We start from the raw sequence: 23,246 nt of genomic DNA, 5'->3' as shown, positions 1-23,246 counted from the left end.
CAAAGTTGAACTCCCTTAGAGGCTTGCCCACTGGTTCCTATTTTGTAGTTGAAAGAGCCATTTTAAATCCCTTTTGGAAATAAGTAGGGTTTTAAGGAAATACAATGAAGAAACTACTTAGTCTGCTAATAACACAGAATCATATTGAACCAAACAAAAGTACTGTGCACTAGGGTAATTATAGGAGAAGTCAGTACATGCATAAAATAGCAACTCCCTTAGAAAGAGTATGTCCACACATGATCTGTCTCCTGTAGGCATCACTGATCTACAGCTGCTTTAGTATGGTCTTCTATATAGGCCCTTACTGGGTAGAGGTCTGAAGGAATATCCAACATTTGAAAGATGGCTTCTTCAGTGCTTTTCATTTAAAGAAATGTATATTTTTATTTTTCATGTTTGTATGTATGTATGTGCATTACATGTGTGCTTTGGTACCCACGGAAGCCAGAAGAGAGTGTTTGATCCCCTAGAACTGGAGATGCAGATAGTTGTAAAGCTACCATATGGGTGCTGGGACTTAAATCTCTAGGTTCTCTGGAAAGCGGCCAGGGTTCGTTCTCTCTCTCTCTCTCTTTTAAAGATTTATTTACTTATTATATGTACACTGTGGTTGTCTTCAGACACACCAGAAGAGGGCATCAGATCTCTCATTACAGATGGTTGTGAGCCATCATGTGGTTGCTGGGATTTGAACTCAGGACCTCCGGAAGAGCAGTCAGTGCTCTTAACTTCTGAGCCATCTCGCCAGCCCACAGCCAGTGTTCTTAACCATTGAGCTCTCTCTCTTTAGCCTGCCTTCCTTCCTTCCTTCCTTCCTTCCTTCCTTCCTTCCTTCCTTCCTGTCTTAAGTCCTTACATTATTAAAATAGCAAATCAAGGAGTGTGTGTCTTCTTTCGATTAAAAATTATTATATAAAAACTTAAAACTTGCGGGGGCGTGGTGGCGCGCGCCTTTAATCCCAGCACTCGGGAGGCAGAGGTAGGCGGATTTCTGAGTTTGAGGCCAGCCTGGTCTACAAAGTGAGTTCCAGGACAGCCAGGGCTATACAGAGAAACCCTGTCTCGAAAAACCAAAAAAAAAAAAAAACAAAAACAAAAACAAACAAAAAACAAAAAAAACCCCCAAAAACCAAAAAACTTAAAACCTAAATATCCAGTAGTAACCTTTTTGATGGCTTGTGTGTTTCCACTGTAGTGGAAATTCCAGTTAAATTTATAGACCTTAGCCAGGTGTAATGATGCATGCCATTGCCAAGGCCGGAGGATTACAGGTTAAGACACTCGGGCTACAGCTACATAAGGAGTACCACACCAACCAGGGCTACATAGTGAGACTGTCTCAAAAAAATATTATCCTCTCCTCTGATGGACTTAGATTTCAAAGCTGCTGGCTGCTTATGATCATCATATGTATTTGGTTTGTAGGAACTAAAAGTTAAGCAAAAAAAAAAAAAAAAAAAAAAAGGCCTTGTCTGGTCTGTAGAGTTTTATGGTATCTTTTTTACTTCCCACTTCTATTTTATAACTAGTATGTTAAGGCCCTGGGTTCAGTCTCAGCTCTGGAAGAAAAAAAAAAAAGACAAAATGACAAAAAGATAATGATAATGGTAGTAAGGTTAGCACATATGAAGTGTCTAAAATAGCTTTGGGCATATTATGCATGTTCTAGAAATGTTAGCTTGCTTCTACTTACAGTGGCGAGTGCAAAGTTTAGTCATCTAGATTAAAAAACACAAGGGCTTATTTAGCTAAGAATGGGTTATTGCTAGATCATTCTGACAGCTTTATTAATATATAGTTGTCATCCGATAAAATTGTATATATTTAAAGTTTTTACGGTAATTTTAACAAAGGGGTTCCTCATGAAATCAACATTAGACTTACCCAAACAAGATAACTATAACTAGGGCTTGGGCATGGAGCTCAGTAAGAAAGCATGCCCTGCTTGCACAAGGCCCAGGAGCTATCTTTTCCACAACACAAGTAACGGAAAAGAAGAGCTGGGTTGTAGCTCAGTGGTAGAGTGCTTGCCTAGCATGCTTGAGGGTCCGAGACTCAATCCCTAATACTGCAGCACAACAAAAGCCTATAGCCAGATAATGAATGGTATGTCTTCCTCCCAAAGTTTCTTCATGCCCCCCTTTCTCTCCTTTCTCAGATAGTGCCTTCCTGTCCAACACTACACAAATTCCAATCTGGTCTTTAAATTTGTATTTTGTAGAGTTTTATTTAAATGGGATTACATAACATATAACTAAAACTTTATAGAGTTTTGCATTTTCTTTTACTCAGCCTCATTATTTTGAAGCCCATTTGTGTTGTCCTCTGGTGTCAGTGGTTGACTAGTAGTCTGCTAGAGCACAGTTTTCCATTCTGTGTTGATTAACACGTGGGTTGTTTGGGACTGTTACAAGTGAAGCTGCTGCAGAGCGTGCTGGAACAGCTGTGCACTTCATTTTGAGTGGTTAGGTACCTGGGAATGGGATGGCTGGATCATGTTGTAGTCGTATATTTAACATTTGAGAAACTGCCAGGCTAGGTGCGGGAGCTGATGCCTATAATCTCAGCATTTGGGAGGTTGACTCAGGAGGATTGCCTCAAGTTTGAATCTACATAAATGAGTTAGTCTAGCCTGGGCTACAGAATGAGAGAGACTTCGTCTCAACAATAAAACAACAAAAGAAACTGCCAATCTCTTTTTTATTGTTTAACATTTCAGAAGTAGCACGAGAGTGCCAGGTCCTCCATATATGCATTGACATTGCTCTATGTGACCAGACCTCTTTGTTTCAGCCTCTGTAGTGTGTGTGCTGGTCATGTCTGACAGTCTGTGCTTATTTCTTTTTTTTCTTTTTTCTTTTTTTTGAGACAGGGTTTCTCTGTGTAGTCCTGGCTGTCCTGGAACTCACTCTGTAGACCAGGCTAAACTCGAACTCAGAAATCTGCCTGCCTCTGCCTCCCGAGTGCTGGGATTAAAGGCGTGCGCCACCATGCCCGGCCTGTGCTTATTTCTATTGTGTAACTTTTTTGGTAAACTTTCTCTTGAAGTCTCATCAGTTTTTTAGTGTGCTCGTGTGTGTGTGTGTGTGTGTGTGTGTGTGTGTGTGTGTGTGTAGGATGGAATGTGGAGGTTATGAGGATATCTGCATTATTCTCATCATACTTGTTGTTGGGGCAGGGTCTCTAAATTGAATCCAGAGCTTCTTCATACCAGTTAGTCCAGCAAGCCAGCTTGCTCCAGGAATCATCTGTCCCTCCCTTCCAAGCTCTGGGCTTAGGATCTGAGTGCTGGCCCTCAGGTTTGTATAGCAAGTGCTTTATCTGCTGGGCCATCTCCTCAGCCTTACTTTTGAAAGTTCTTTTTTTTTATATAATTATTATTATTTATTTATTATATGTAAGTACTCTGTAGCTGTCTTCAGACACTCCAGAAGAGGGGATCGGATTTTGTTATAGATGGTTGTGAGCCACATGTGGTTGCTGGGATTTGAACTCAGGACCTTCAGAAGAGCAGTCGGTGCTCTTAACAGCTGAGCCATCTCGCCATCCCTTGAAAGTTCTTTATGTATTCAGTATACACATGTTTTTGAGGGTTTGTTTTGTTGTTGTTATTGTTTTGTTTTCTTAGTGCTCAGGATCAAAAGCAGGACCTGAAGCTTAGCCAGGTGCTCTCCTGCCAGCGGCACCCTAGCCACTTAAGACAAGTGCGTTTGGTAAAGATCTTTTTCCAATCTGTTGGTGGCCTTTTTGTCTTATTGACAGTGTCCTTTGCCTTACAGAAGCTTTGCAATTTTATGAGGTCCCATTTGTTGATTCTTGATCTTACAGCACAAGCCATTGGTGTTCTGTTCAGGAATATTTCCCCTGTGCCCATATCTTCGAGGCTCTTCCCCACTTTCTCCTCTGTAAGTTTCAGTGCCTCTGGTTTTATGTAGAGTTCCTTGATCCACTTAGACTTGAGCTTTGTACAAGGAGATAAGAATGGATCAGTTTGCATTCTTCTTCATGCTAACCTCCAGTTGAGCCAGCTCCATTTGTTGAAAATGTTGTCTTTTTCCCACTGGGTGGTTTTAGCTCCCCTGTCAAATATCAAGTGACCATAGGTGTGTGGGTTCATTTCTGGGTCTTCAATTCTATTCCATTGATCTACCTGTCTGTCACTGTACCAGTACCATGCAGTTTTTATCACAATTGCTCCATAGTACAGCTTGAGGTCAGGGATGGTGATTCCATCAGAGGTTCATTTATTGTTGAGAATAGTTTTTTGCTATCCCAGGTTTTTTGTTATTCCAGATGAATTTGCAAATTGCCCTTTCTAACTCTGAAGAATTCAGGGAGAGGAGGGAGAGGATAGGGGATTTTTGAAGAAAGGGGATAACATTTGAAATGTAAATAAAGAAAATATCTAATAAAAAAAAAAGACAAGTATGTTTACCAAGTAAATGACTTGCCAAGAACTCTAACCCCCAGTTCTGCCAATTGTGGGTCATCTTTCCATTCTCTTTAAACATTTATTTTTATTTAATGTTTATAGATATTTTGTCTGCATGTGTGTTTGTGTACCGTGTATGTGGTGCCCACACAGGCCAGAAGAAGGTGTCAGGTCAGTAACCAGTGCTCTTACTGAAGAGCCCACTCTTCATCCCCTAGGAGTCTTGTTTTTAAAGATTTACTTACTTAATGTATATGTATTAGTACACTGTGGCTGACTTCAGACACACCAGGAGAGGGCATCGGATCCTATAACAGATAGTTGTGAGCCACCATGTGGTTGCTGGGAATTGAACTCAGGACCTCTGGAAGAGCAGTCAGTACTCTTAACTGCTGAGTCATCTCTCCAGCCCATCCCTTAGGATTCTTGATTTTGATTAAATATTTATGTGCTGGGGATGCAGCTCAGGAAAGTGTTTGCCTGCCTTTCGCAAATTCTTGAGTTTCATCAAAACCAAAACTTTATATTTAAAAGTTTACATCAACCTTTTCTTTTATGCTAATTTTTAGACAGTGTCATCTAAAATCTTTGCCTATCTCATTTTCCTTCATGCTTCTAAAAGTGATACTAGTTTAGGTTTTATCTGGGGCCGTGTGTGATTCATCTTGTATTTATTTTGCTTTGTAATGTGATAAAAATTGTGCTGTGGAGTGCTTCTCCACCCATCTTTATATGTAGATATCCAGTTTTCAGACTTCTGTTTAAGTCCTACTTTTTGAACTGCCTGCCCCGTGCTTTTGTTAAAACCTGCCTGTCTAAATATATGTGGGCTTATTTCTAGACTCTGTTTTGTTTCAGTGATCTGTTTTATCTGTGCTGGTGCCAATACCACAATGTTTGGATAATTGTAACTAAAATAAATCCTAAAATGTAGTTTGGGTTTCTTCCAGTTTTCTCATTTTCAGAGGTGTTCTTTGTTGTTGCTTTTGCTTTGAAGGTTCAGACCCTTTCTGTTTCCATGTGAATTTAAGATTAACTTGTTAAGCCAACCAAGTGCATCATGATTGCACGTGTCTGTTGTCCCATCTAGTTCATTGTCCAGCAATTCAGGAGGCTGAAGCCAAAGCATCATTTGAGGCAACTACTTCAAGCCTTGCCTGGGCAACATAGTGTTGAGACACTCTAAAAAGCAAAAGGTACTGGAGAGATGGCTCCATGGTTAAGAGCACTGGCTGTTCTTCCAGAGAACCTGGATTCAGTTCCCAGTACCCACATGGTGACTGCTGACAACCATCTGTAAATCTGCTTCCAAGAATCTGAAGGCACCAGGCATACAAAGGGTACACAGAATCATGCAGGCAAAGCATCTATATACATAAAATAACATTTAAAAGAATGAAAAGTTAGTTTCTCAATTTCTAAACAAAACAGCAACCCCTTGGGATTTTGACTGGGACTATTTTGAGTCTGGACAGCAAGCAGTCTGGGAAAGTCTGAAGACAGCTTGATGGTTTGCATCAGGAGCCAGGATGTCTCTGCTTACTTACATAGGACTACTTTATGTTTCTCAGCAGTGTTGTGCTGTGAAACTTTGATCAGAGTTAACCCCTAATATTTTCTACTTTTCATCTCTTATAAGATGATATCTTAGGCAGGCATGGTAGCTCACACCTTTGATCTTAGCACTCAGCAGGCAGAGGCAGGCAGATTTCTGAGTTCCAAGCCAGCCAGGGCTAGATAATAAGATTCCATCTCAAAACAAACAAACAAACAAACAAACAAACAAACCTACCAAAAACCAAACTCAAAACAAACAGAAGCCTCCCCTTCCCCCTCATGCCCCCCACCATGTACACCACCCCCCAAATGTTGTCTTGGTATTTATTTCTTGTTGTATTTAGTTAAGAGAAATACTCACTTTAAAATACTTTTATTTTGTGTGTATGAGTGCTTGCCTGCATGTGTGTTTATGTACCACTTGTGTTCTTGGTGCCTGAGAGGTCAGAAAAGGTCTTTGGAGCCCCGAGAACTGATTTTACAGATGGTGTAAGCCATCGTATGGGGGCTGGGAATCAAATTCCATTCCTCTGGAAAAACAGCCAGTATTTTTATTCACTGAGCTGTCTCTCTGTCTCACACCCCTTGCCCCTAGGGTGATTCCATTGGTTTTCTCCCCCACCCCCATTTTCCAATGTGGGTGCTTTATTCCTTTTTTCTTTTTTCTTGCCTTCTTGAACTATGAAGTGGATATCTTTTTGATAGACCTTTTTTTGTGGGGGGGGGGGGACAAGAAAGAAGAAAGAAAAGTGATGAATATCTATCCTTGTTCTCAATTTTAGGGGGAAAGCAATTGATTTTTTACCATGTAGTATGATACTAATTGTAGGATTGGTTTTCACTTTTATATTAAACATTGCTTTAAAAAAAATTGTATAGGGCTGAAGAGATGGCTTAATAGTTAAGAGCACTGACTGCTCTTCCAGAGGTCCTGAGTTCAATTCCCAGCAACCACATGGTGACTGACAACCATCTTTAATAGAATCAGATGTCATCTTCTGGTGTGTCTGAAGACAGCGACAGTATATTTATAAGTATGTTAAATAAATAAATCTTTGAAAAAAATTGTATATATACATAGTATATTCATGTTTGCGTGTGCTTGTGTGTGTGTGCATGCGCTACAGTGTTTGTGTGGAGGATGGTTTGTGGAGTTGGTTCTCTCCTTCTACCTTTACATGGGCTCTGGAGATGGAACTCTGGTTATCAGGTGTGGGTAGCAAGCACTTTTACCTCTGTGCCATGCTCCTACTGTGCCATTAGTATAGCCTCTTTTGCTTTCATCTGATTAGTGTTGCATAGTAAACATTTTCTCACCTTTTAAATCTACTATATCTTTATAAAGTGGGCTTCCTATTTCTTGGTTCACCCATCCCCTTTATTTATTTATTTTGAGCCAGTATGGGGACCAAGTAAGGTTCTGAGTGCATGTGTGCTGTTGACATAGGCATAGCCATGTCAAGGACCCTGATGCCTCAAATCCATAGGGGTGGCAAACTTTTCCTTAGGTGATACTTAGAGGGATGGCAAAGCCTTTTTGTGGTCCATGTGTGAATGATAGTTAGAGTGTGCAAAACATCTTCATCATAGCTTCTCCCCTGGCTCTTTATGGCCTGATGACTGCTTACCTACAGAGTGAGGCTAGCTAAGCTTGTCTCCTTGTTAGCTCTACACCATAAACCCCGCCTCCTTGTTCAGCTATATGCAGTAAAAGGCCTCCCTGTTCAGTGGTATACAGAAAACATACTGAGTTTTCAGGATGCTGTGGCTTCTTCAGGGAATCCAGACTACCAATTTCCCAGCTTTTCTCTGTCTGTGTGTCTGTCATTTCTTTATTCACTTGTCACCCCTAGTCAGTTTCAGGACCTATGCTGTGCAAAGACATGGCAGGCTCATGAATCCTGGTCTCAAACTTACTGTGTAGTTGAGAATGCTTTTGAGTTTCTGATCTTCTTGCTTTCACCTCCTGTTGTCTGGGATTATAGGCGTGTGATTGCATGTCTGGTTTATGTGGTACTGGGGACCAAACCAAAGCTTGATGCATTCTGGGTAGGCAAGCACTCGACTGAGCTACATGCACTAGCCCCAGTTTTACTGATTGGTTGGTTGGTTGCTTGCTTGCTTTAGAGACAGGGTGTTGTTATGTAACCCTGGCTGACCAGGCATTCACTGTGTGCTGGCCTTAAACTTGAAATACTCATTCTGCCTCCAGTATGCTAAGATGACAGGAGTCCATCATCATACCTAGAGAGAAGTCTTTTCAATACAGGACCCTATTAATCTGCCTTTTAATGGAGATGATTGGGATTGTTGCATTTAACATGATTATTGATGTTATTATTATTGCTTTTTGTTTTCTTTTTGGCCTGTTTAGTTCCATCTTCCCCTTTCCCTCCTCCCCCTTTTGATTAGTTCATATCTATAAACCTGTCAGGGTCTATACCTCTAAGTGATGTTACACCAGTTTGCATTTAAGATCCTATACTTCCGTTGCCCCACTTTGAGCCTTTATGCTTTTGTTACCATCTTTTACTTATATGCTGTAAATACAACACTATATTATTTTATCTAAGCAAATAGTTATCTTTGTAGGATTTTAAAGTTTTTCAGGGCTGAGTATAGAATCCTGGGCTTTACAAATGCTTGGCATATGTTCTGCCACTGAGCTACACCTTAGCCTTTGTAAGATTTGTAAGTGATATGCCAGGTGTGGTGGTGCACGCCTTTAATCCCAGCACTCCGGAGGCAGAGGCAGACAGATTTCTGAGTTCCAGGCCAGCCTGGTCTACAAAGTGAGTTCTAGGACAGCCAGGGCTACACAGAGAAACCCTGTCTCGAAAAACAAAAACAACAACAACAACAACAACAAAAGATTTGTAAGTGACAAAAGTTCTTATTATACACTTCTCCATTTAGTACCATTTTTAGTACTATTAATTTCTTTATGTAGAAACTCTTGTCTATTCTGTGTAATTTTATTTGTGCTTAAAAAACTAACATTTTGGGCTGCAGAGATGACTTAGTAGTTAAGAGCACTGACTGCTCTTCCAAAGTTCCTGAGTTCAATTCCCAGCAACCACCTGGTGGCTCACAACCATCTTCAGTGTGATCTGACTCCTTCTTCTGGTGCGTCTGTACAACTACAGTGTACTCATATACATAAACTAAATAAATAAATCCTTTAAAAAAAAACTAACATTTTCTCTACGGCAACTGTCTGCTAGTGAAATTCTATTTTATTTTTAATATTTTTAGAAGAAAGTTTTGCTATGCTTAGAATTTTAGGTCTATGGGCTTCTCTCCACCCCCTGCATTTGTTCTTTAAATATTTTATTTCACTATCTCCTTGCTTGTAATGTTTCTGGTAAGTCTTTTTTCATCTTAATTCTCCCCCATATACAATATACTTTCCTATGGCTGCTTTTAAGATTCCCTACCCCTTCATCATTAGTTGTGAGCCATTAGATTATCTTCGTATTTCTCGATGTTCATTGAGCATCTCAGATGCAGGTGGTAGCCTGTGGCAGAGGGCAGCTGTTTACCTCACCCTGGACAGGGAGCAGCTTGGGGATAATCTACTTGGGAGGTGCTTGTATCTGCCGCAGTGACTTCCTTTCTTCAGCTCTGTCCTACCTTCTAAGTTTCAAGAACTTCCTGCAAAGAGCATCACGACCTGAATGCAAAGCTTTTGAAACATACAAGATTCACACCATAACTCTGATTAATTAATAACAGAACAAGCTGTTTTAAATACAGAAAAGCATCTTTGCACTCGTATGCCATTATTTGAGGACTGTATTGTAGCCAGGTAAGAAATGAGTAGAGTGTAGAGTGAATAATGAGAGAAAGAACAACAGCTTCACCTATGAAGAAAGGAGCTTAGAGATGAGCTGATTACAGCTGTTAAGTCACTGAATTTGGTTCTTAAATTTCGTGGTAGCGCAGGTAAACAAAGAAAGGTCACATTACAGGCTTTTGGTGTCTTTAGAACAGAAAGAATTCTTTGTTTTTGGTTAAAAGAATTCTTTTTCCATTTCTCTGTCTCTGACTCTTTTACTCACTTAAGTTTAAATGTTCTTGCCTTGTCCTCCCAGGTACTAGCATTGCACCATGCCTGGCTTTGAAACTTTTTTCTTATTTAATTTGTAATTTATGTATGTCATGTGGATGCACTCATATATTTATTATATAGTGTTGTTGAAGTACTCATACTATAGAAGTAGATCTTGGAGAAAATTCTAGAAGAGTTTACTTTTTTTTTTTTTTGTGAGTGATACTATCTTCTTCCATTTGGCAGGAATCTTATCTTTAATGATAAGTAGAAAAAGATAAATTTTTATTGAGACCTTGGAGTTTGAAATGTATGGGACTTCCCCCCCACCCACGAAACAGTTATCCTGGCAGTCTTGGAACTCACTGTGTAGACCAAAGTGGTCTTAAAGTCACAGAGATTCTTTTGCCTCTGCTTCTGAGATTAAAGGAATGTTCCACCATGCCCATTCTATGTGGGACATCTTTACATTGTCTCCTCAGCTAAATACTGCTCTTTTTGTTTGTGTGCATGAGGGTGAGGGTGCACATGTGGACACATGGGGGTCAGAGGTCAGTGAAAGATATCTCAAATGTTCTCTTTTTTCTTTTTCTTTTTTTGAGTCAGGGGCTCTCCTTTGGCTTGGAGCTTACTAAGCAACTGGACTGGCTGATTGAAAGGCCCTAGGGATCCTCTGTTTCTGACTTGTCAGCTTTTGCCTATAAAAACCTTTACATGGGTTTTGGGGATCCAAACTTAGATCTTTATGCTGTGTGACAAGCACTTTACCAACTAAGCCATCTCCCCAGCCCTGTCCTTTCATTCTTGTCTGTTCTTACTATCATTTTTTTATTAAACTGTTTATTCATTGTTGCTTAATAATTTGTATGAGTCCACTGGTTGGTTTCCTTATGAGGATCTTTCTCCCTTTCCGAATTTTCACAAGGTGCTGTCACAGTCTTTCTATAGCATATTACAGAGCATGTCACAATTGTTTTCAGATCTTTCATAGATCCCCATTGTCAGGAATATGAAGTTCAAAAATTTTAACTTGTGTTTAAAACAATAAAATTATCTGATCTTAGTGTTCTAACTGAGTGATGCAGTTGCATCTTAAAAAATCAAAGGAATGTAGTGGAACTTCACTCAGTTGAAACTCATTTGACTAATCTGAGTCCCAATTCTCTCCTGATAGCAGATTTCTTTGCATCCTGTCTCAGTGGGCAGCACTCTGGATGGGTTGCTTACTCTTTTTATGCTTCTGATACACTTACACGTTCATCTGAGAACACCCCATGGTTTGGGATACATGTTGCTTGTTCACATCGTCCTTCAGACTTTCTCAGTTCTGCGTTCTCCACTTTCTGGTTGGTTGCGTGTGTGTGTTTGAGACAGGGTTTTTCTGTTGTTCTTTGTTTGTCCTGGAACTCACTATGTAGACCAGGCTGGCTTCAAACTCACAGGATCCCCTTGCCTCTGCCTCCTGTGTACTAGGGAGACACAACCAGGACCAACCAGTCCATTTCATTTCATTGATGACACTTTTATAGACTTTTCTGCTGTAGCCAAATCCTTCCCTTCAGTATTAGTGTTTTTCAGTGTTCTGTTTGCAAGTCTCTTTTCTTCTACCTATATATAGTCCTTGAATAAATTGTCCTTGGCTTCCAATGCCAATATATTTACTGTCAATGATCCCATTCAAATTCCAGGTTTTAACTCTGATTGGTTTCCGAATCTCAAAAGCAGTATCTGCACTTAAAAGACTTATCACCACACCTTAAACTCCTTTAAGTGTTCTATGATTTTTTTTTTTTTACCACATTGCCTTCCTAGTTGACCCCTAGTTAAAATTCTGTGGCATGTCACAGTGTAGCATCCAACCAGAATCACTGTGCTGTCCCTTGCTAATAAATACATGCTGTACCAGTCTGACTTGCTATCACTCCTGCCACCTTAAAGCTTCAACTTTTGCACCTTTCAGGGGAAATGTCCACACAGTTTGTGCCAAGCCTTCCTGGGCCAGTCAGTCTAGGAGCTGACATGACACTTCATGTACTGTGCTTATTCACATCGAGTCATTTGATTCTTTGGTGCCAGTATTATTTGCATGCCTAAGGAATGCCTCACGTTTTTCCTGATCACACACATCTTTTCTATCCCTGACTTCAGTGTGCTGGCTTGCACTATGATAGGAGCTCAGTAAATACTGTCCAGCTCTTGAATGGATACATTAAGGATGACGAGAGCAAGATTGGTTTGTGAATATTCAATTGGCAGTGGTAGAAAATCATGGAGGTCAGTAATTTGATCAGAAAGAAAGTTGAGTTGTTTTAAATACCCTTGTAAAAGGTTTTGATTCAGAATCTAAAGTCTGTGCTATATTACATAGAAGAACAGGCAAACATGGGCACATACACCCAGGACATTAACTGAAAAATGAGCAGGCGTGAGCAGGCGCGCACACCCACACACACCCAGGACACCTACTGAAAAATGTTTGTGACATTATGGTATGGGTAACAGATAATTTCTGCTGTTGAAATACATTTTTATTTTCTCATTTATAGTATTGAGCTTTTATAAAACTCATCTTAGGAGCCTAAAGAAATATTAGCCTTAAAATACATTGGTCCCTTACTTTTATCCTCACTGTGTAATAAAGTTAACAGACCCAGAGAGAAGACTTGATACAAAGACTGAGCAAATGGAAATTTCAGAGTACTGGTCTTGAAGATTGGAGCTCCATGGCCAATGGATACATGGCAAATGCTTTAGAAGCTGGAGCGACAGGATGGATTCTTGTCTGCAGCTTCTGCAGGAGGACAGTGGTACTGCTAGTGCCTTGATTTTAGCCCATTGATTTCAGACTCTGGGCATTCAGTATTTTGAGAGAATAACCTTTGATGTTTTGGGCTGTAGTTTCTTGAAGACAGTCACAGAAAGCTAGGAGAAGATTCTTGGCAGCTTTGGCCCTTCCCTCTCTACCGTATGTCTTTGAGAATCGGCTGGCTAACTTCCATGAAAAGCTTGATTGGATGGTTTGCTTTTTGAAACAGTCTAGCTTACTGTGTAGCTCTGGCTGATTTTGAACGGGAAATCCTCTTGCTTCACTGCTGGCCTCACAAGTTTGTGCCACTGTGCTTGATGTTACTTGGCTTTGTTTGAATTACACTGAATATACAGACTTCATTTAGAGAAAATACATTAGCAGTATGTCCTCTCTGTTCTAAGGAGTTTTCCATTTACTTAAGGTTTTTTTTTTTTTTTTTTTTTTTAAGTTTGAGAATTAAAGGTATTATATTTTTTTCCAGGAGAGATTTTTGCACACTTTTTAAAAACATAGCTGGAGGGGCTGACAAGATGGCTCAGTGGGTAAGAGCACTGACTGCTCTCCCGAAGGTCCTGAGTTCAAATCCCAGCAACCACGTGCTGGCTCACAACCACCTGTAATGAGATCTGACGCTCTCTTATTTATTTAGGCCCTTGGTCCTGTGAAGGCTCTATGCCCCAGTATAGGGGAATGCCAGGGCCAGGAAGCGGGAGTGGGTGGGTTGGTGAACAGTGGCAGGGGGGAGAGAATAGGGGGTTTTTGTAGGGGAAACCAGGAAAGGGAATAACATTTGAAATGTAAATAAAGAAAATATCTAATAAAAAATAAAAATAATAATCTTTTAAAAAAAACATAGCTGGAAACAGTTACATTTCAGAAGAATGTTACTATTTAAAAGAACATTTGGGAGGTAGAGGTAGGACTACTCCTATAGTAGAAGGCCACACCTGCCCTACAGTATCAGATTCTCCCTCCGAGGGATGACTGCTCCATTTCCTACAGCAACTGCTTGTACATGAAATAAGTGTTTTGATGAAGTTGAAGAAGAAAGTATTTCTGAAAAAGTATTTGGGCCTGGGATGTGGCCAGTATATCACAATCCCTGACCCAGGGTACCACGCCTTGGGTTCAGAACTCAGGGCCTCAGAAACAAACACAACAACCTGAAATGTTTGAGCAAGCTCAGAAAATAGCAATAATTTGCAGACTGATTTTAGAATTTGGAATATTATGTTTCTAAAGATTTGTTGAAAAGTTTTTGATGAGAAGCATGCTGAGACTTCATGCATGTTAACACGTTATATCCCTAAATTACATGTCCAATCATTAATAATTACTAAATAAGTAAGCTTTTCATATAAAGAATTTGTCTGGTAATTCTGTCTGTCTATATTCTTGGTAAATTTTTAGACTAAATATTTTTATAGAAAAGCAGCTGTCATAGATTGGTAATAATTGTATTTTTGATTACTTAGTATCTGACAGGCTCTAGATCATGCATTTTGCATGTATTCCTTAATTCCTCTAATAGCTTTATGTGGTAGACAGTAGTTAACTGCTGAGGAGACGTGAAGACTAAATGGATAGAGAAACCTAAGACTGGGTTCTGATTTACGTTCTTTATTACCTAATACATTCAATCTTTGGTTGATCATTCCAGGAAATTATTATAACAACACCTCAGACACAGTTAGAGACTGCATAAAAAATACACTTGAACCACAAAGCTTATTGGGGGGGGGGGCTGTGAAGTGTTTTTCAGACTTTAATTGGACTCTTAAATATGATAAAATTAAATCACTTGTACCTCAAGGTAGAATACTTACCTAGCATTTTCAAGACCTGTGTTCTGGCCAAGCAAAAACAAAACTAAATGTTATCTTCTACTCAGTCTAGTAATAGAATTTGTTTTTAAGAATAAATAGCCCTACACGTCTGGTAAAAATTAGCAACTAGGAAACAATGAGTTTCTGCTGGAATACAAAGGACATAAAGTTGAATGTTGATGTTTTATTTTAGATAATGTAAGGAAAACATATAACTGTTTTCTTCCCTCCACCCAAACCTAAGATAGACTAGCCAGGCTATTTTTGTTGTTTGGTTGGTTGGAATTTGTTGATTTTGTCTGAATTCTTTTAAGGTAACAGGCTCAAGGTTCCTGCTCATCTTTTTTTTTTTTTTTTTTTTAAAGATTTATTTATTTATTATATGTAAGTACACTGTAGCTATCTTCAGACACTCACCAGAAGAGGGCGTCAGATCTCGTTACGAATGGTTGTGAGCCACCATGTGGTTGCTGGGATTTGAACTCTGGACCTTCGGAAGAGTAGTCGGGTGCTCTTACCTACTGAGCCATCTCACCAGCCCCCTGCTCATCTTTCTATCAAGTATTCTTAGAGCTATCTAGAAGCAACTAGGTTGTTACTGTAAGTTTTTTAAAAAAATAATACACATGCAGTTTCTTATCAAACATATTTTAACAATCATAGCCATCTATGTTTATACCTATTTCTTTGAAATTCAAAAACAATGGATCTAAGCAATCGTGCTGTAGACTCTAGAAGAGGTGGTGGCGTGGTAATAGAGTCATATGCCAGATGTGAAACATGCTATGCACATGAAAGAGAAGGATTATCTAAAATACCACCTTCATAGGGACAGGGACATTTGAGCTAAGTCTTGAAAGGTAAGTAGAGTTCAGTACATATATATATTAAGACAGCAGTCTGGTTAGCAGAACACAGACTTAAATGCAGAAAAGTAGCTGGCCAGTACTCCTTGAAGATTTTAAAACAAAACATCAGACTTCAGCTTCAGATATTCAGTTTAATCGCAAAATGAATAGAAGAATTGGTGTCGTGGGTTATAATGTGTAGAGATACTTTGTGGGAAATTGATTAAAGGATTTCATGAAGATTGAAATGGAGATGATGCTGTTTCTTTGGTGCCATTGTTGTTGGTGAATTTATATAAGAAATTCTCCTCAGCCTACACACTGAAACTGTACCATTCCTTCTGTAGTGAACGCTGCTGGAACACCAAATATAGTCTGTAAACTGGTCACATGTACTCATAGACAGCTTGGATATGTGAGAGCTTCATCTCACTCTGACAGTGCCGTAACATCCACATGTGCAGTTACTGGACTTGTCTCTTCAACTAGGGTAGAGAGCATAGAACAGTCCATGTGCTTTCCACTTTATGTAAGTCTTATTTATACTTAAATGTACAAACATATACACAGAATTTCACGTATACAAACACTTTGATTTAAAATATTTGCATTGTGAAAATAATAGCATTTATTAAGTATGTTGGCTATATATTATTGCCTGTTTTGGACTTTAAAACTTCTAAAAGACATATACCAAATCTCTCAGTATCCGAAAGAATACTTTCACTGCTAGAAGAATGATTTTATGAACTGAGATATGTACAACTGGTTATAAAATACCAATAATACTTTGATTACTCTGAAAACATGGCATTTTATAATAAAAAATAGTTAGGTACTCTTCAAAAAAGTGAAAGTCATGTGCTTGTTTGCAGCAAACATCAGTCATATGGTGAAATTTCTAATTTTAGGGAGATTTTTCTTTACATTTTCAGTTCTTTATTAGAGTCACTTCTTTTTATAGTAGTTGTTTTCAATTGGTTAGGAAGTTTAGCACTCATTCATTTAGCCAGGTAGGATGTCATAACTTTCACAGATTGAGATGCCAAAGAATTGGATATTAGAGATAGAGGAGACCACCAAAAGAAGAAAGAAACAGAAGAAACGTGTACCAGTCAGCAGTCCTTCCCATACTAGGTTCTCCTGGCAGCTATTAATTACTTTCCATCTCTGTGGTTCTGGATGAGTCATACAAACAATAGAACATGGATTGTCCTCTGTCTGGCTTCTTTTACCTAGCACAATGTTCTAAACAGGACTTCATTCTTCTTCATGAGTGTGTGATACTTGTTGCATGAATACACTACATGTTGTCTATCTGTTCATCAATTCACGGATATTTAAATTGTTTGCCATGTTTGGCAATTATGAGTGATGATGAATATTTGCATTTTAGTAATGAACTTTTTGGGTCATGTGGTAATTCTCTTAACATTTTAAAAAATCTTTCCAAATCATTTTCTAAAACGGCTAAATCATTTATAGTCATAGCATCAATGCACAATTCAAATTTCCCACATTTTTGCTAACTCTTATTTCATGTCCAGTTTGATTATAGCTTCATGGTGGGGCCTCTTTGTGCTGGAGAGTGAAACCAGGATCTCACCCCTGCTACACAGTGCTCTGCTATAAAGCCATACCCCCAACCCTTTCTTTTGGCTTTGGTGATTTCCCCTGGTGGCTAATGATGACAAGCATTTTTTCATGTTCATATTTTTTTGGCTATGTGTTTTGAAGAAATGTCTTATTCAAATATCCTACTCAATTTTATCTGTTTTTTTTAAGCATTGTTAAGAATTCTTAAAAATAAAGTGTGTGTGTGTATATGTGTGTGTGTATGTGTGTGTGTGTGTATGTGTGTGTGTGTATGTGTGTGTGTGTGTATGTATGTGTGTGTGTATGTGTGTGTGTGTATGTGTGTGTGTGTGTGTGTATATGTGTGTGTGTGTGTGTGTGTATTTCCACTCTGTAGGAAGCCTCTTCTCCATTCTTGACAATGTCCTTTGAAGCAAGTAAACAAACAGAAATAGATACCCAAGGCAGTTTCTTTTTTCTTTTTCTTTCTGTAGTGTTGGTGGTCAGACCCAGGCCATGCAAGGCAAAGGCTGGACCTCTGTGCCACCTTCTTTCTCCTATTTTTTTCTTTCATCACTTGTGCTTTTTATTTTTTTTTTTTTTATTTTTTTTTTTTTTTTTTTTTTTTTTTTTTTTTTTTTTTTTTTTTTTTTTTTTTTTTTTTTTTTTTTTTTTTTTTTTTTTCGGGGTTTTTCTTTATAGCCCTGGCTGTCCTGGCACTCACTTTGTAGACCAGGCTGGCCTCGAACTCAGAAATCCGCCTGCCTCTGCCTCCCGAGTGCTGGGATTAAAGGCGTGCGCCACCACGCCCGGCTCACTTGTGCTTTTTATATAAGAAATAATTTCTAGCCCAAGGTTGTTTTCTTTGAAGAGTTACATTTACATATGTCCTTTTGAGTTTTTATTTTACGTATGGTATGAGGTAGGAGTCATTCTTGATTTTGTTAAACATGTGACTCCAGTTGTCTGAGCACCATCGTTTTTAAATGGTTATTTTGGTGCCCTTGTCAAAAGTAATTGGCCAGTTTAAGGGTTTGTTTCTGGTTCATTACTCTGTATGTCTTCACTCAAACCAGTTTTGATTACTGTTCTTCTGCTTTGTTCTTAAGATTTGTTATAAGTATTTTATAATCTCTGTGACTTCCTACAAATTATGAATCAACTTGTTAATTTCGGTAAAAGAGTAGTGTGGATTTGGTTAGGGGTTGTATTGATTCTAGATGTATATGGGGACTTTTACTGTCTTCACAATATGAATTCTTAACATTTGTTTTGGTCTTCATTTAGAACTTTCTTACTTATCACCATAGTCGTTACTATCATCATGAGAACTAAAACCAGAGGGGATAACTCTAGAAGAGCGAGCTGAGACAAAGGCTATGGAAACTGACTGGCCTGACTCCTGTCTGGACTCATGAGATTCTTGTCTGCTGCTGGGAGGGCCCCTGCGACGGACAGTCCTGTCGCCTGGCTGAGTTTTACGTTAGGTTTTGGATTACTAATCCTGTCTGCGGCCAAGGACAGTGCTGCATAGGTAGATGCAAAGGTGTGGTCATACCTCTGAGTTCCTTCGGGGTTCCAGTTGTGAATGCTTGTCTTGGCCCTGTAGAGCTCACTCTTGCCAGTGTCCTGCTGACTGCTTGGATTCTGTGAACATTCCAGTGTAACTGTGGTTCTCACAGGTTTTCAGCGCACTAAATGCTGTTCAGATCTGATTTGAGATTTCTTTTCTTCAATCTCACAGTGTTCTCTTTGTCAGGTTATAGCATATAGTTAGTTCAGGGCTACTTGGTCTGAGTGTTCTAGAGTGTGATTTAGAGGCAGGAGCAGAAGCAGCAGCAGCGGTGGCAGCAGCAGCTGCGGCGGCGGTAGCAGCATTCTTTGAGATGGCATCTTGCTTCTGCCTTGTTGGTTGCCAGTGCTGAGCACCCTGTGCTAGGGGAAAAGGGGTTTTCCAGGCTTCCCTGCTGCTCCGGGTGTGGCTTTTCTCTCCTGCTGTTTATAGTTTCTGTTGCTTTTCTGATGGCTGTTTATCAATTTTGCTGAGATAATTTGCTGGAGATGGTGGCCATCCATGCCTAAGTATAGTCTGCCATTTTTCAGTCCAACATTATTGATTTTAAAGATCTATTTTTATTTTATGCATATGTCTGTCTTTCTCTACATATGTATACTACATGTATGCTTGGTACGTGTGGAGGCCAGAAGTGGGTGTCAGATCTCCTGAAACTGTTACAGACAGTTGTGAGCTGCCATGTGGGTGCCAGGAATCAAACTTGGGTCCTCTGCAAGAGCAGTATGTGCCTTTGATGTCCGTGCTCTTTTTGGTACTTTATCTAACTTCTGTTATTACTTAGATTTTTAAAATATCTTTTGATTTTAAAGGTAAATTTAACTCTGTTGTACCAGTTTGCTGTATATTTGCAAGTCTTTCCCTTGTTGGGCTTCAAATTGGACTGGAACCTGAGCTTGTAGACACAAGCGTTGAAAACCCATCACACTAGTATACATTTTTTTCCTCCTTAAAATTCTTTGTTTGTTTGTTTTTTTTATTTTGGAATAGTTGTTCAAAATGGAAAGCTTCCTAGTTACAAACAACAATAACAACAGACTTATTAAATATACTTGTTGTGCAGCTCTTTCTGGACTAAGAACTCCAACATCAATGAGATATTTTGTGTGTGTGTGTGATCATTTTAATCATTTTAGATTGTTATGTGTTTTAGGAAATACTTTGTATTCCTAAATTTTTTTAAAGGCATGACTAATGTGTGGCACACTGGCCTTAAGCTCTCTGTATAGTAAAGGAAGTCCTTGAGCTGCTTATCTTCAGTTGTGTGACGCCAGACACGCACTCTATCAACTGAGTTGTATCCGCAGCTAGGTTTCTCAACCTGGTTCATTTAGTAAATTTCCAGAGACACATTTAATATCGGGGCTTTAAAAGGAAAGTTGACTTTTGACCTTTAAAATTTTTGTTTACATACATGCTATAGTATTTAAATATTTAAAAAAATGTATGAAAGAGAGTAAATATGTTATAATCAGGTTTTTAAAAAGTTATCCATTTTTCTTAAAGCCCAAAAGAAACATCTGAGAAATCTAACGGATGGAAACTAAAGTCTAGAATTACCTTGCTACTTTAATATTCCCAAAGGTCTACAAAGCCTGAATCATTTTTAAAGTTCATAAACCTTAGCCTGGATTTCAGGTGAAATGTGTATTTTGTTTCTTTAGGAAAATACTAGCTCACAAGCACTTCCAAACAGAAGTGTCTGTGAAGACAGGTAATATTTTGATTACCTTTTTTTTTTGTGTGTGTGTGTGTGGGTGGGTAGGTTTATCACCCTGCAGAACACTTCTGCTAGATGAAAGTGGTAAAGGTTTGCTGTAGCAAGTTCGGCACTGGCCACTGTGGCATGACTAATACTCAGTGTGCTAAAGTAGTGGAGCAGGGAAGTTAGTGGGGCGTTTGGAAAGGGTGAAGCTTGGTATTGTGGCTCAGAGTTGATGGAGTGTTTCTGTAGCCTCTCTATTAACTCGGCTCCCCTTTCAGTCTCCTTTCTCTTGAATTATTCCAGAGAGTTTCTTACAGAATTCTTCTTAGATTTACATATTCTACATGTATGGATGGTTTGCCTGTACACCTGTCTGTTTCTCCTGTGTATGCCTAGTGCTTGTGGAGGCTAGAGGAGGGTATTGGCTCTCCTGGAGCTGGAGTTCCAGATGTTTGTAAGCCATCATGTGGGAACTAGGGACTTGGGTCCTCTGCAGCTGCACCGCGTGCCCTTAATGCTGAACTATCCTTAGGATCTATATAAGGGAAGGCCTCTGATATTTTACCTAGTTTGTCCTTGTCTTTTACTCTGCCATGTACATGTCATGAATTTACTGTTGAACATCTTATCAGAGTTTTTGTTTGCTTTTGTGTTTTTAAAAATAAATATAGAGGGGATGGAGAGAGAGTTCAGTGGTCATGAGAAAATAGTACCCTTGCAGAGGGCCAGAGTTCAGTGCCCAGCACCCACATCAGGTAACTCCAGAACCAAAGAATCCAATGCCCTCTTCTGGCGGCCATAGACAACAGCACTCATATGCATATACCCATGCACAGATACACAGGCATATGTATTATTTGAGGTACAAATAAATCTTAAAGTAAAAGAACAAATTAGCTTACTTTTGATAGGCCTACCTCTCCCACTTAGTCAAGGTCTAGATCTATATAGTCCCAGGGGCTCAAATTTGTACTCTTCCATCTGAAGCTCCACCAAAACTGTCGGGAATATGTCACTGAGCCTGGCCTCTAGTACTTGTTTACTAGCATCAGTCAAGTGTGCAGCTTCCCGGCTTTGTTAACAGCCATGTGGGAAGGAAACTGAAGGACAATGTCTTGGCTCCTAATATGTTGGGAAGTCTTGGGTTGAGTCACGTTTGCTTTTGTTTTATTTTGTTAGTCTCATTTTCTTGTTTCTCTTGGGACATTACTTGTATTTTTAAGCATTTCAGAAAATATAGATGTAACTGTAACCTATTTCCTTCTCATTTTAAAGTTCTTCAATGGATTCAAAAGGAAAATGTTTTTCCTATCTATCACAGTAGTTTAAAGGTTTTTATTTTTATATTCCATAAAATATATTTTTATTCTGTGACTGCCACTCTTCTGTTGCCCTCGGGTAATAGGTGGCTTGTATTATGGAGGCTATACAGGGTAGCTATTCAGAACATGGACAGTAGATGACATCCTTTAAACTTTGAAAGTAATCCTGTGTTCTGAATTCCTGTAGACGGTGTGTCTCATTTCACTTTCATAATCTAACTTTCTATTGTGCACATAATTGTATGTTTTGTTTGCATGCTATACTGAGAAATTCTTGAGAACAGTCTCAAGAATTTATAATCCTCAAATGACCATTTATAAAGCCTATTGTTATCTATTTACTGAATTACCAGAACTATTCTTACAAATAGTTCTTAAAACTGTTAGAGGAGATGTTAGGAAAGCTGACGCCATGATTTGAAAATAGATTTTTTGTTTGTTTGTTTGTTTTTTTTGTTTTTTTGAGACAGGGTTTCTTTGTATAGCCCTGACTGTCCTGGAACTCACTCTGTAGACCAGGCTGGCCTCGAACTCAGAAATCCGCCTGCCTTTGCCTCCCAAGTGCTGGGATCAAAGGCGTGCACCACCACTGCCCAGCTAAATATATCTTTTTTAAAAACATATTTATTTATGTTTTTAAATTTTATTTATTTATGTTTTTAATACTTTATTTTGTTTACATATATATTTGCACAGCAGAAAAGGGCATTAAAGGTGGTTGTGAACTGCCCTGTAGATGCTGGGAATTGAACTCAGGACCTCTAGAAGAGCAGCTAGCTAGTGCTCTTAATTGCTGAGCCATCTCTCCAGCCCTGAAAAACAGACCTTTGAGATACTGATTTTGAGTCTGTCTGTCTCTGTCTCTGTCTCTGTCTTACACAACAGGGTCTCACTGTACCTCTTAGGCTAGCCTTGATCTCCTGATCCTTCTGCTTCAGCCTTTGGAGTACCTAGGTTTACAGTTGTGTACCATCGCACCCAGTTTTGACAGGATTGTTTTTAAAAAACAGACAGACAGACAAACAAACAAACACACACACACACTATGGTAACTAGACCGATTTAAAAAAAAAAACAACTAAAACTAAAACTGAAATATGTAAAGGTTAAAATTGTAAAAACAAAGAAACAGATATGTAAATATTTGTCCCATATATTTGAATATGATAGAATTTCAGGTGCAGATATTTGTCCTTGAAGGAAATTTGGCACTATAAATGTTTGCTAATAACGATTTAACCTTGATAGACTAGTTACTAAGAACTGTTTGTTGTTGTTGTTTTTTTCAGAGAATGCAGAATCTATTGACCTTAAACAGTTTTTTGACCAACATTTTTCACATATATACTATGTGTTTTTTGAAAATTTTGTGACTATTGAAGCTAGTCTTAAACAGAAAGGTAAGATATTAACATGTATTCTTGCTTATGTTTATTTATTTATTTATTTATTTATTTATTTATTTATTTATTGGTTTTTCGAGGCAGGGTTTCTCTGTGTACCCCTGGCTGTCCTGGAACTCACTTTGTAGACCAGGCTGGCCTC

General features: G+C 38.9%; 1 protein-coding gene across 11 annotated transcripts in view; it reads left to right on the top strand.

The window, feature by feature from the left end:
* Positions 1-23,246, top strand: part of Ralgapa1 (Ral GTPase activating protein catalytic alpha subunit 1) — a 206,949-nt gene that overhangs the window by 2,972 nt on the left and 180,731 nt on the right. For all 11 annotated transcript variants that reach the window (XM_029484805.1, XM_029484808.1, XM_029484810.1 and 8 more), the window contains exon 2: positions 22,991-23,101. In XM_029484805.1, coding sequence (XP_029340665.1) covers positions 22,991-23,101 — 111 coding nt within the window. The remainder of the gene's footprint in view (positions 1-22,990; positions 23,102-23,246) is intronic.

Source organism: Mus caroli, chromosome 12 (assembly GCF_900094665.2).
Source record: "Mus caroli chromosome 12, CAROLI_EIJ_v1.1, whole genome shotgun sequence".
Taxonomy (NCBI): domain Eukaryota; kingdom Metazoa; phylum Chordata; class Mammalia; order Rodentia; family Muridae; genus Mus; species Mus caroli.
Note: the sequence above shows the minus strand (reverse complement) of the source record. Positions and strands in the feature narration are given on the sequence as shown.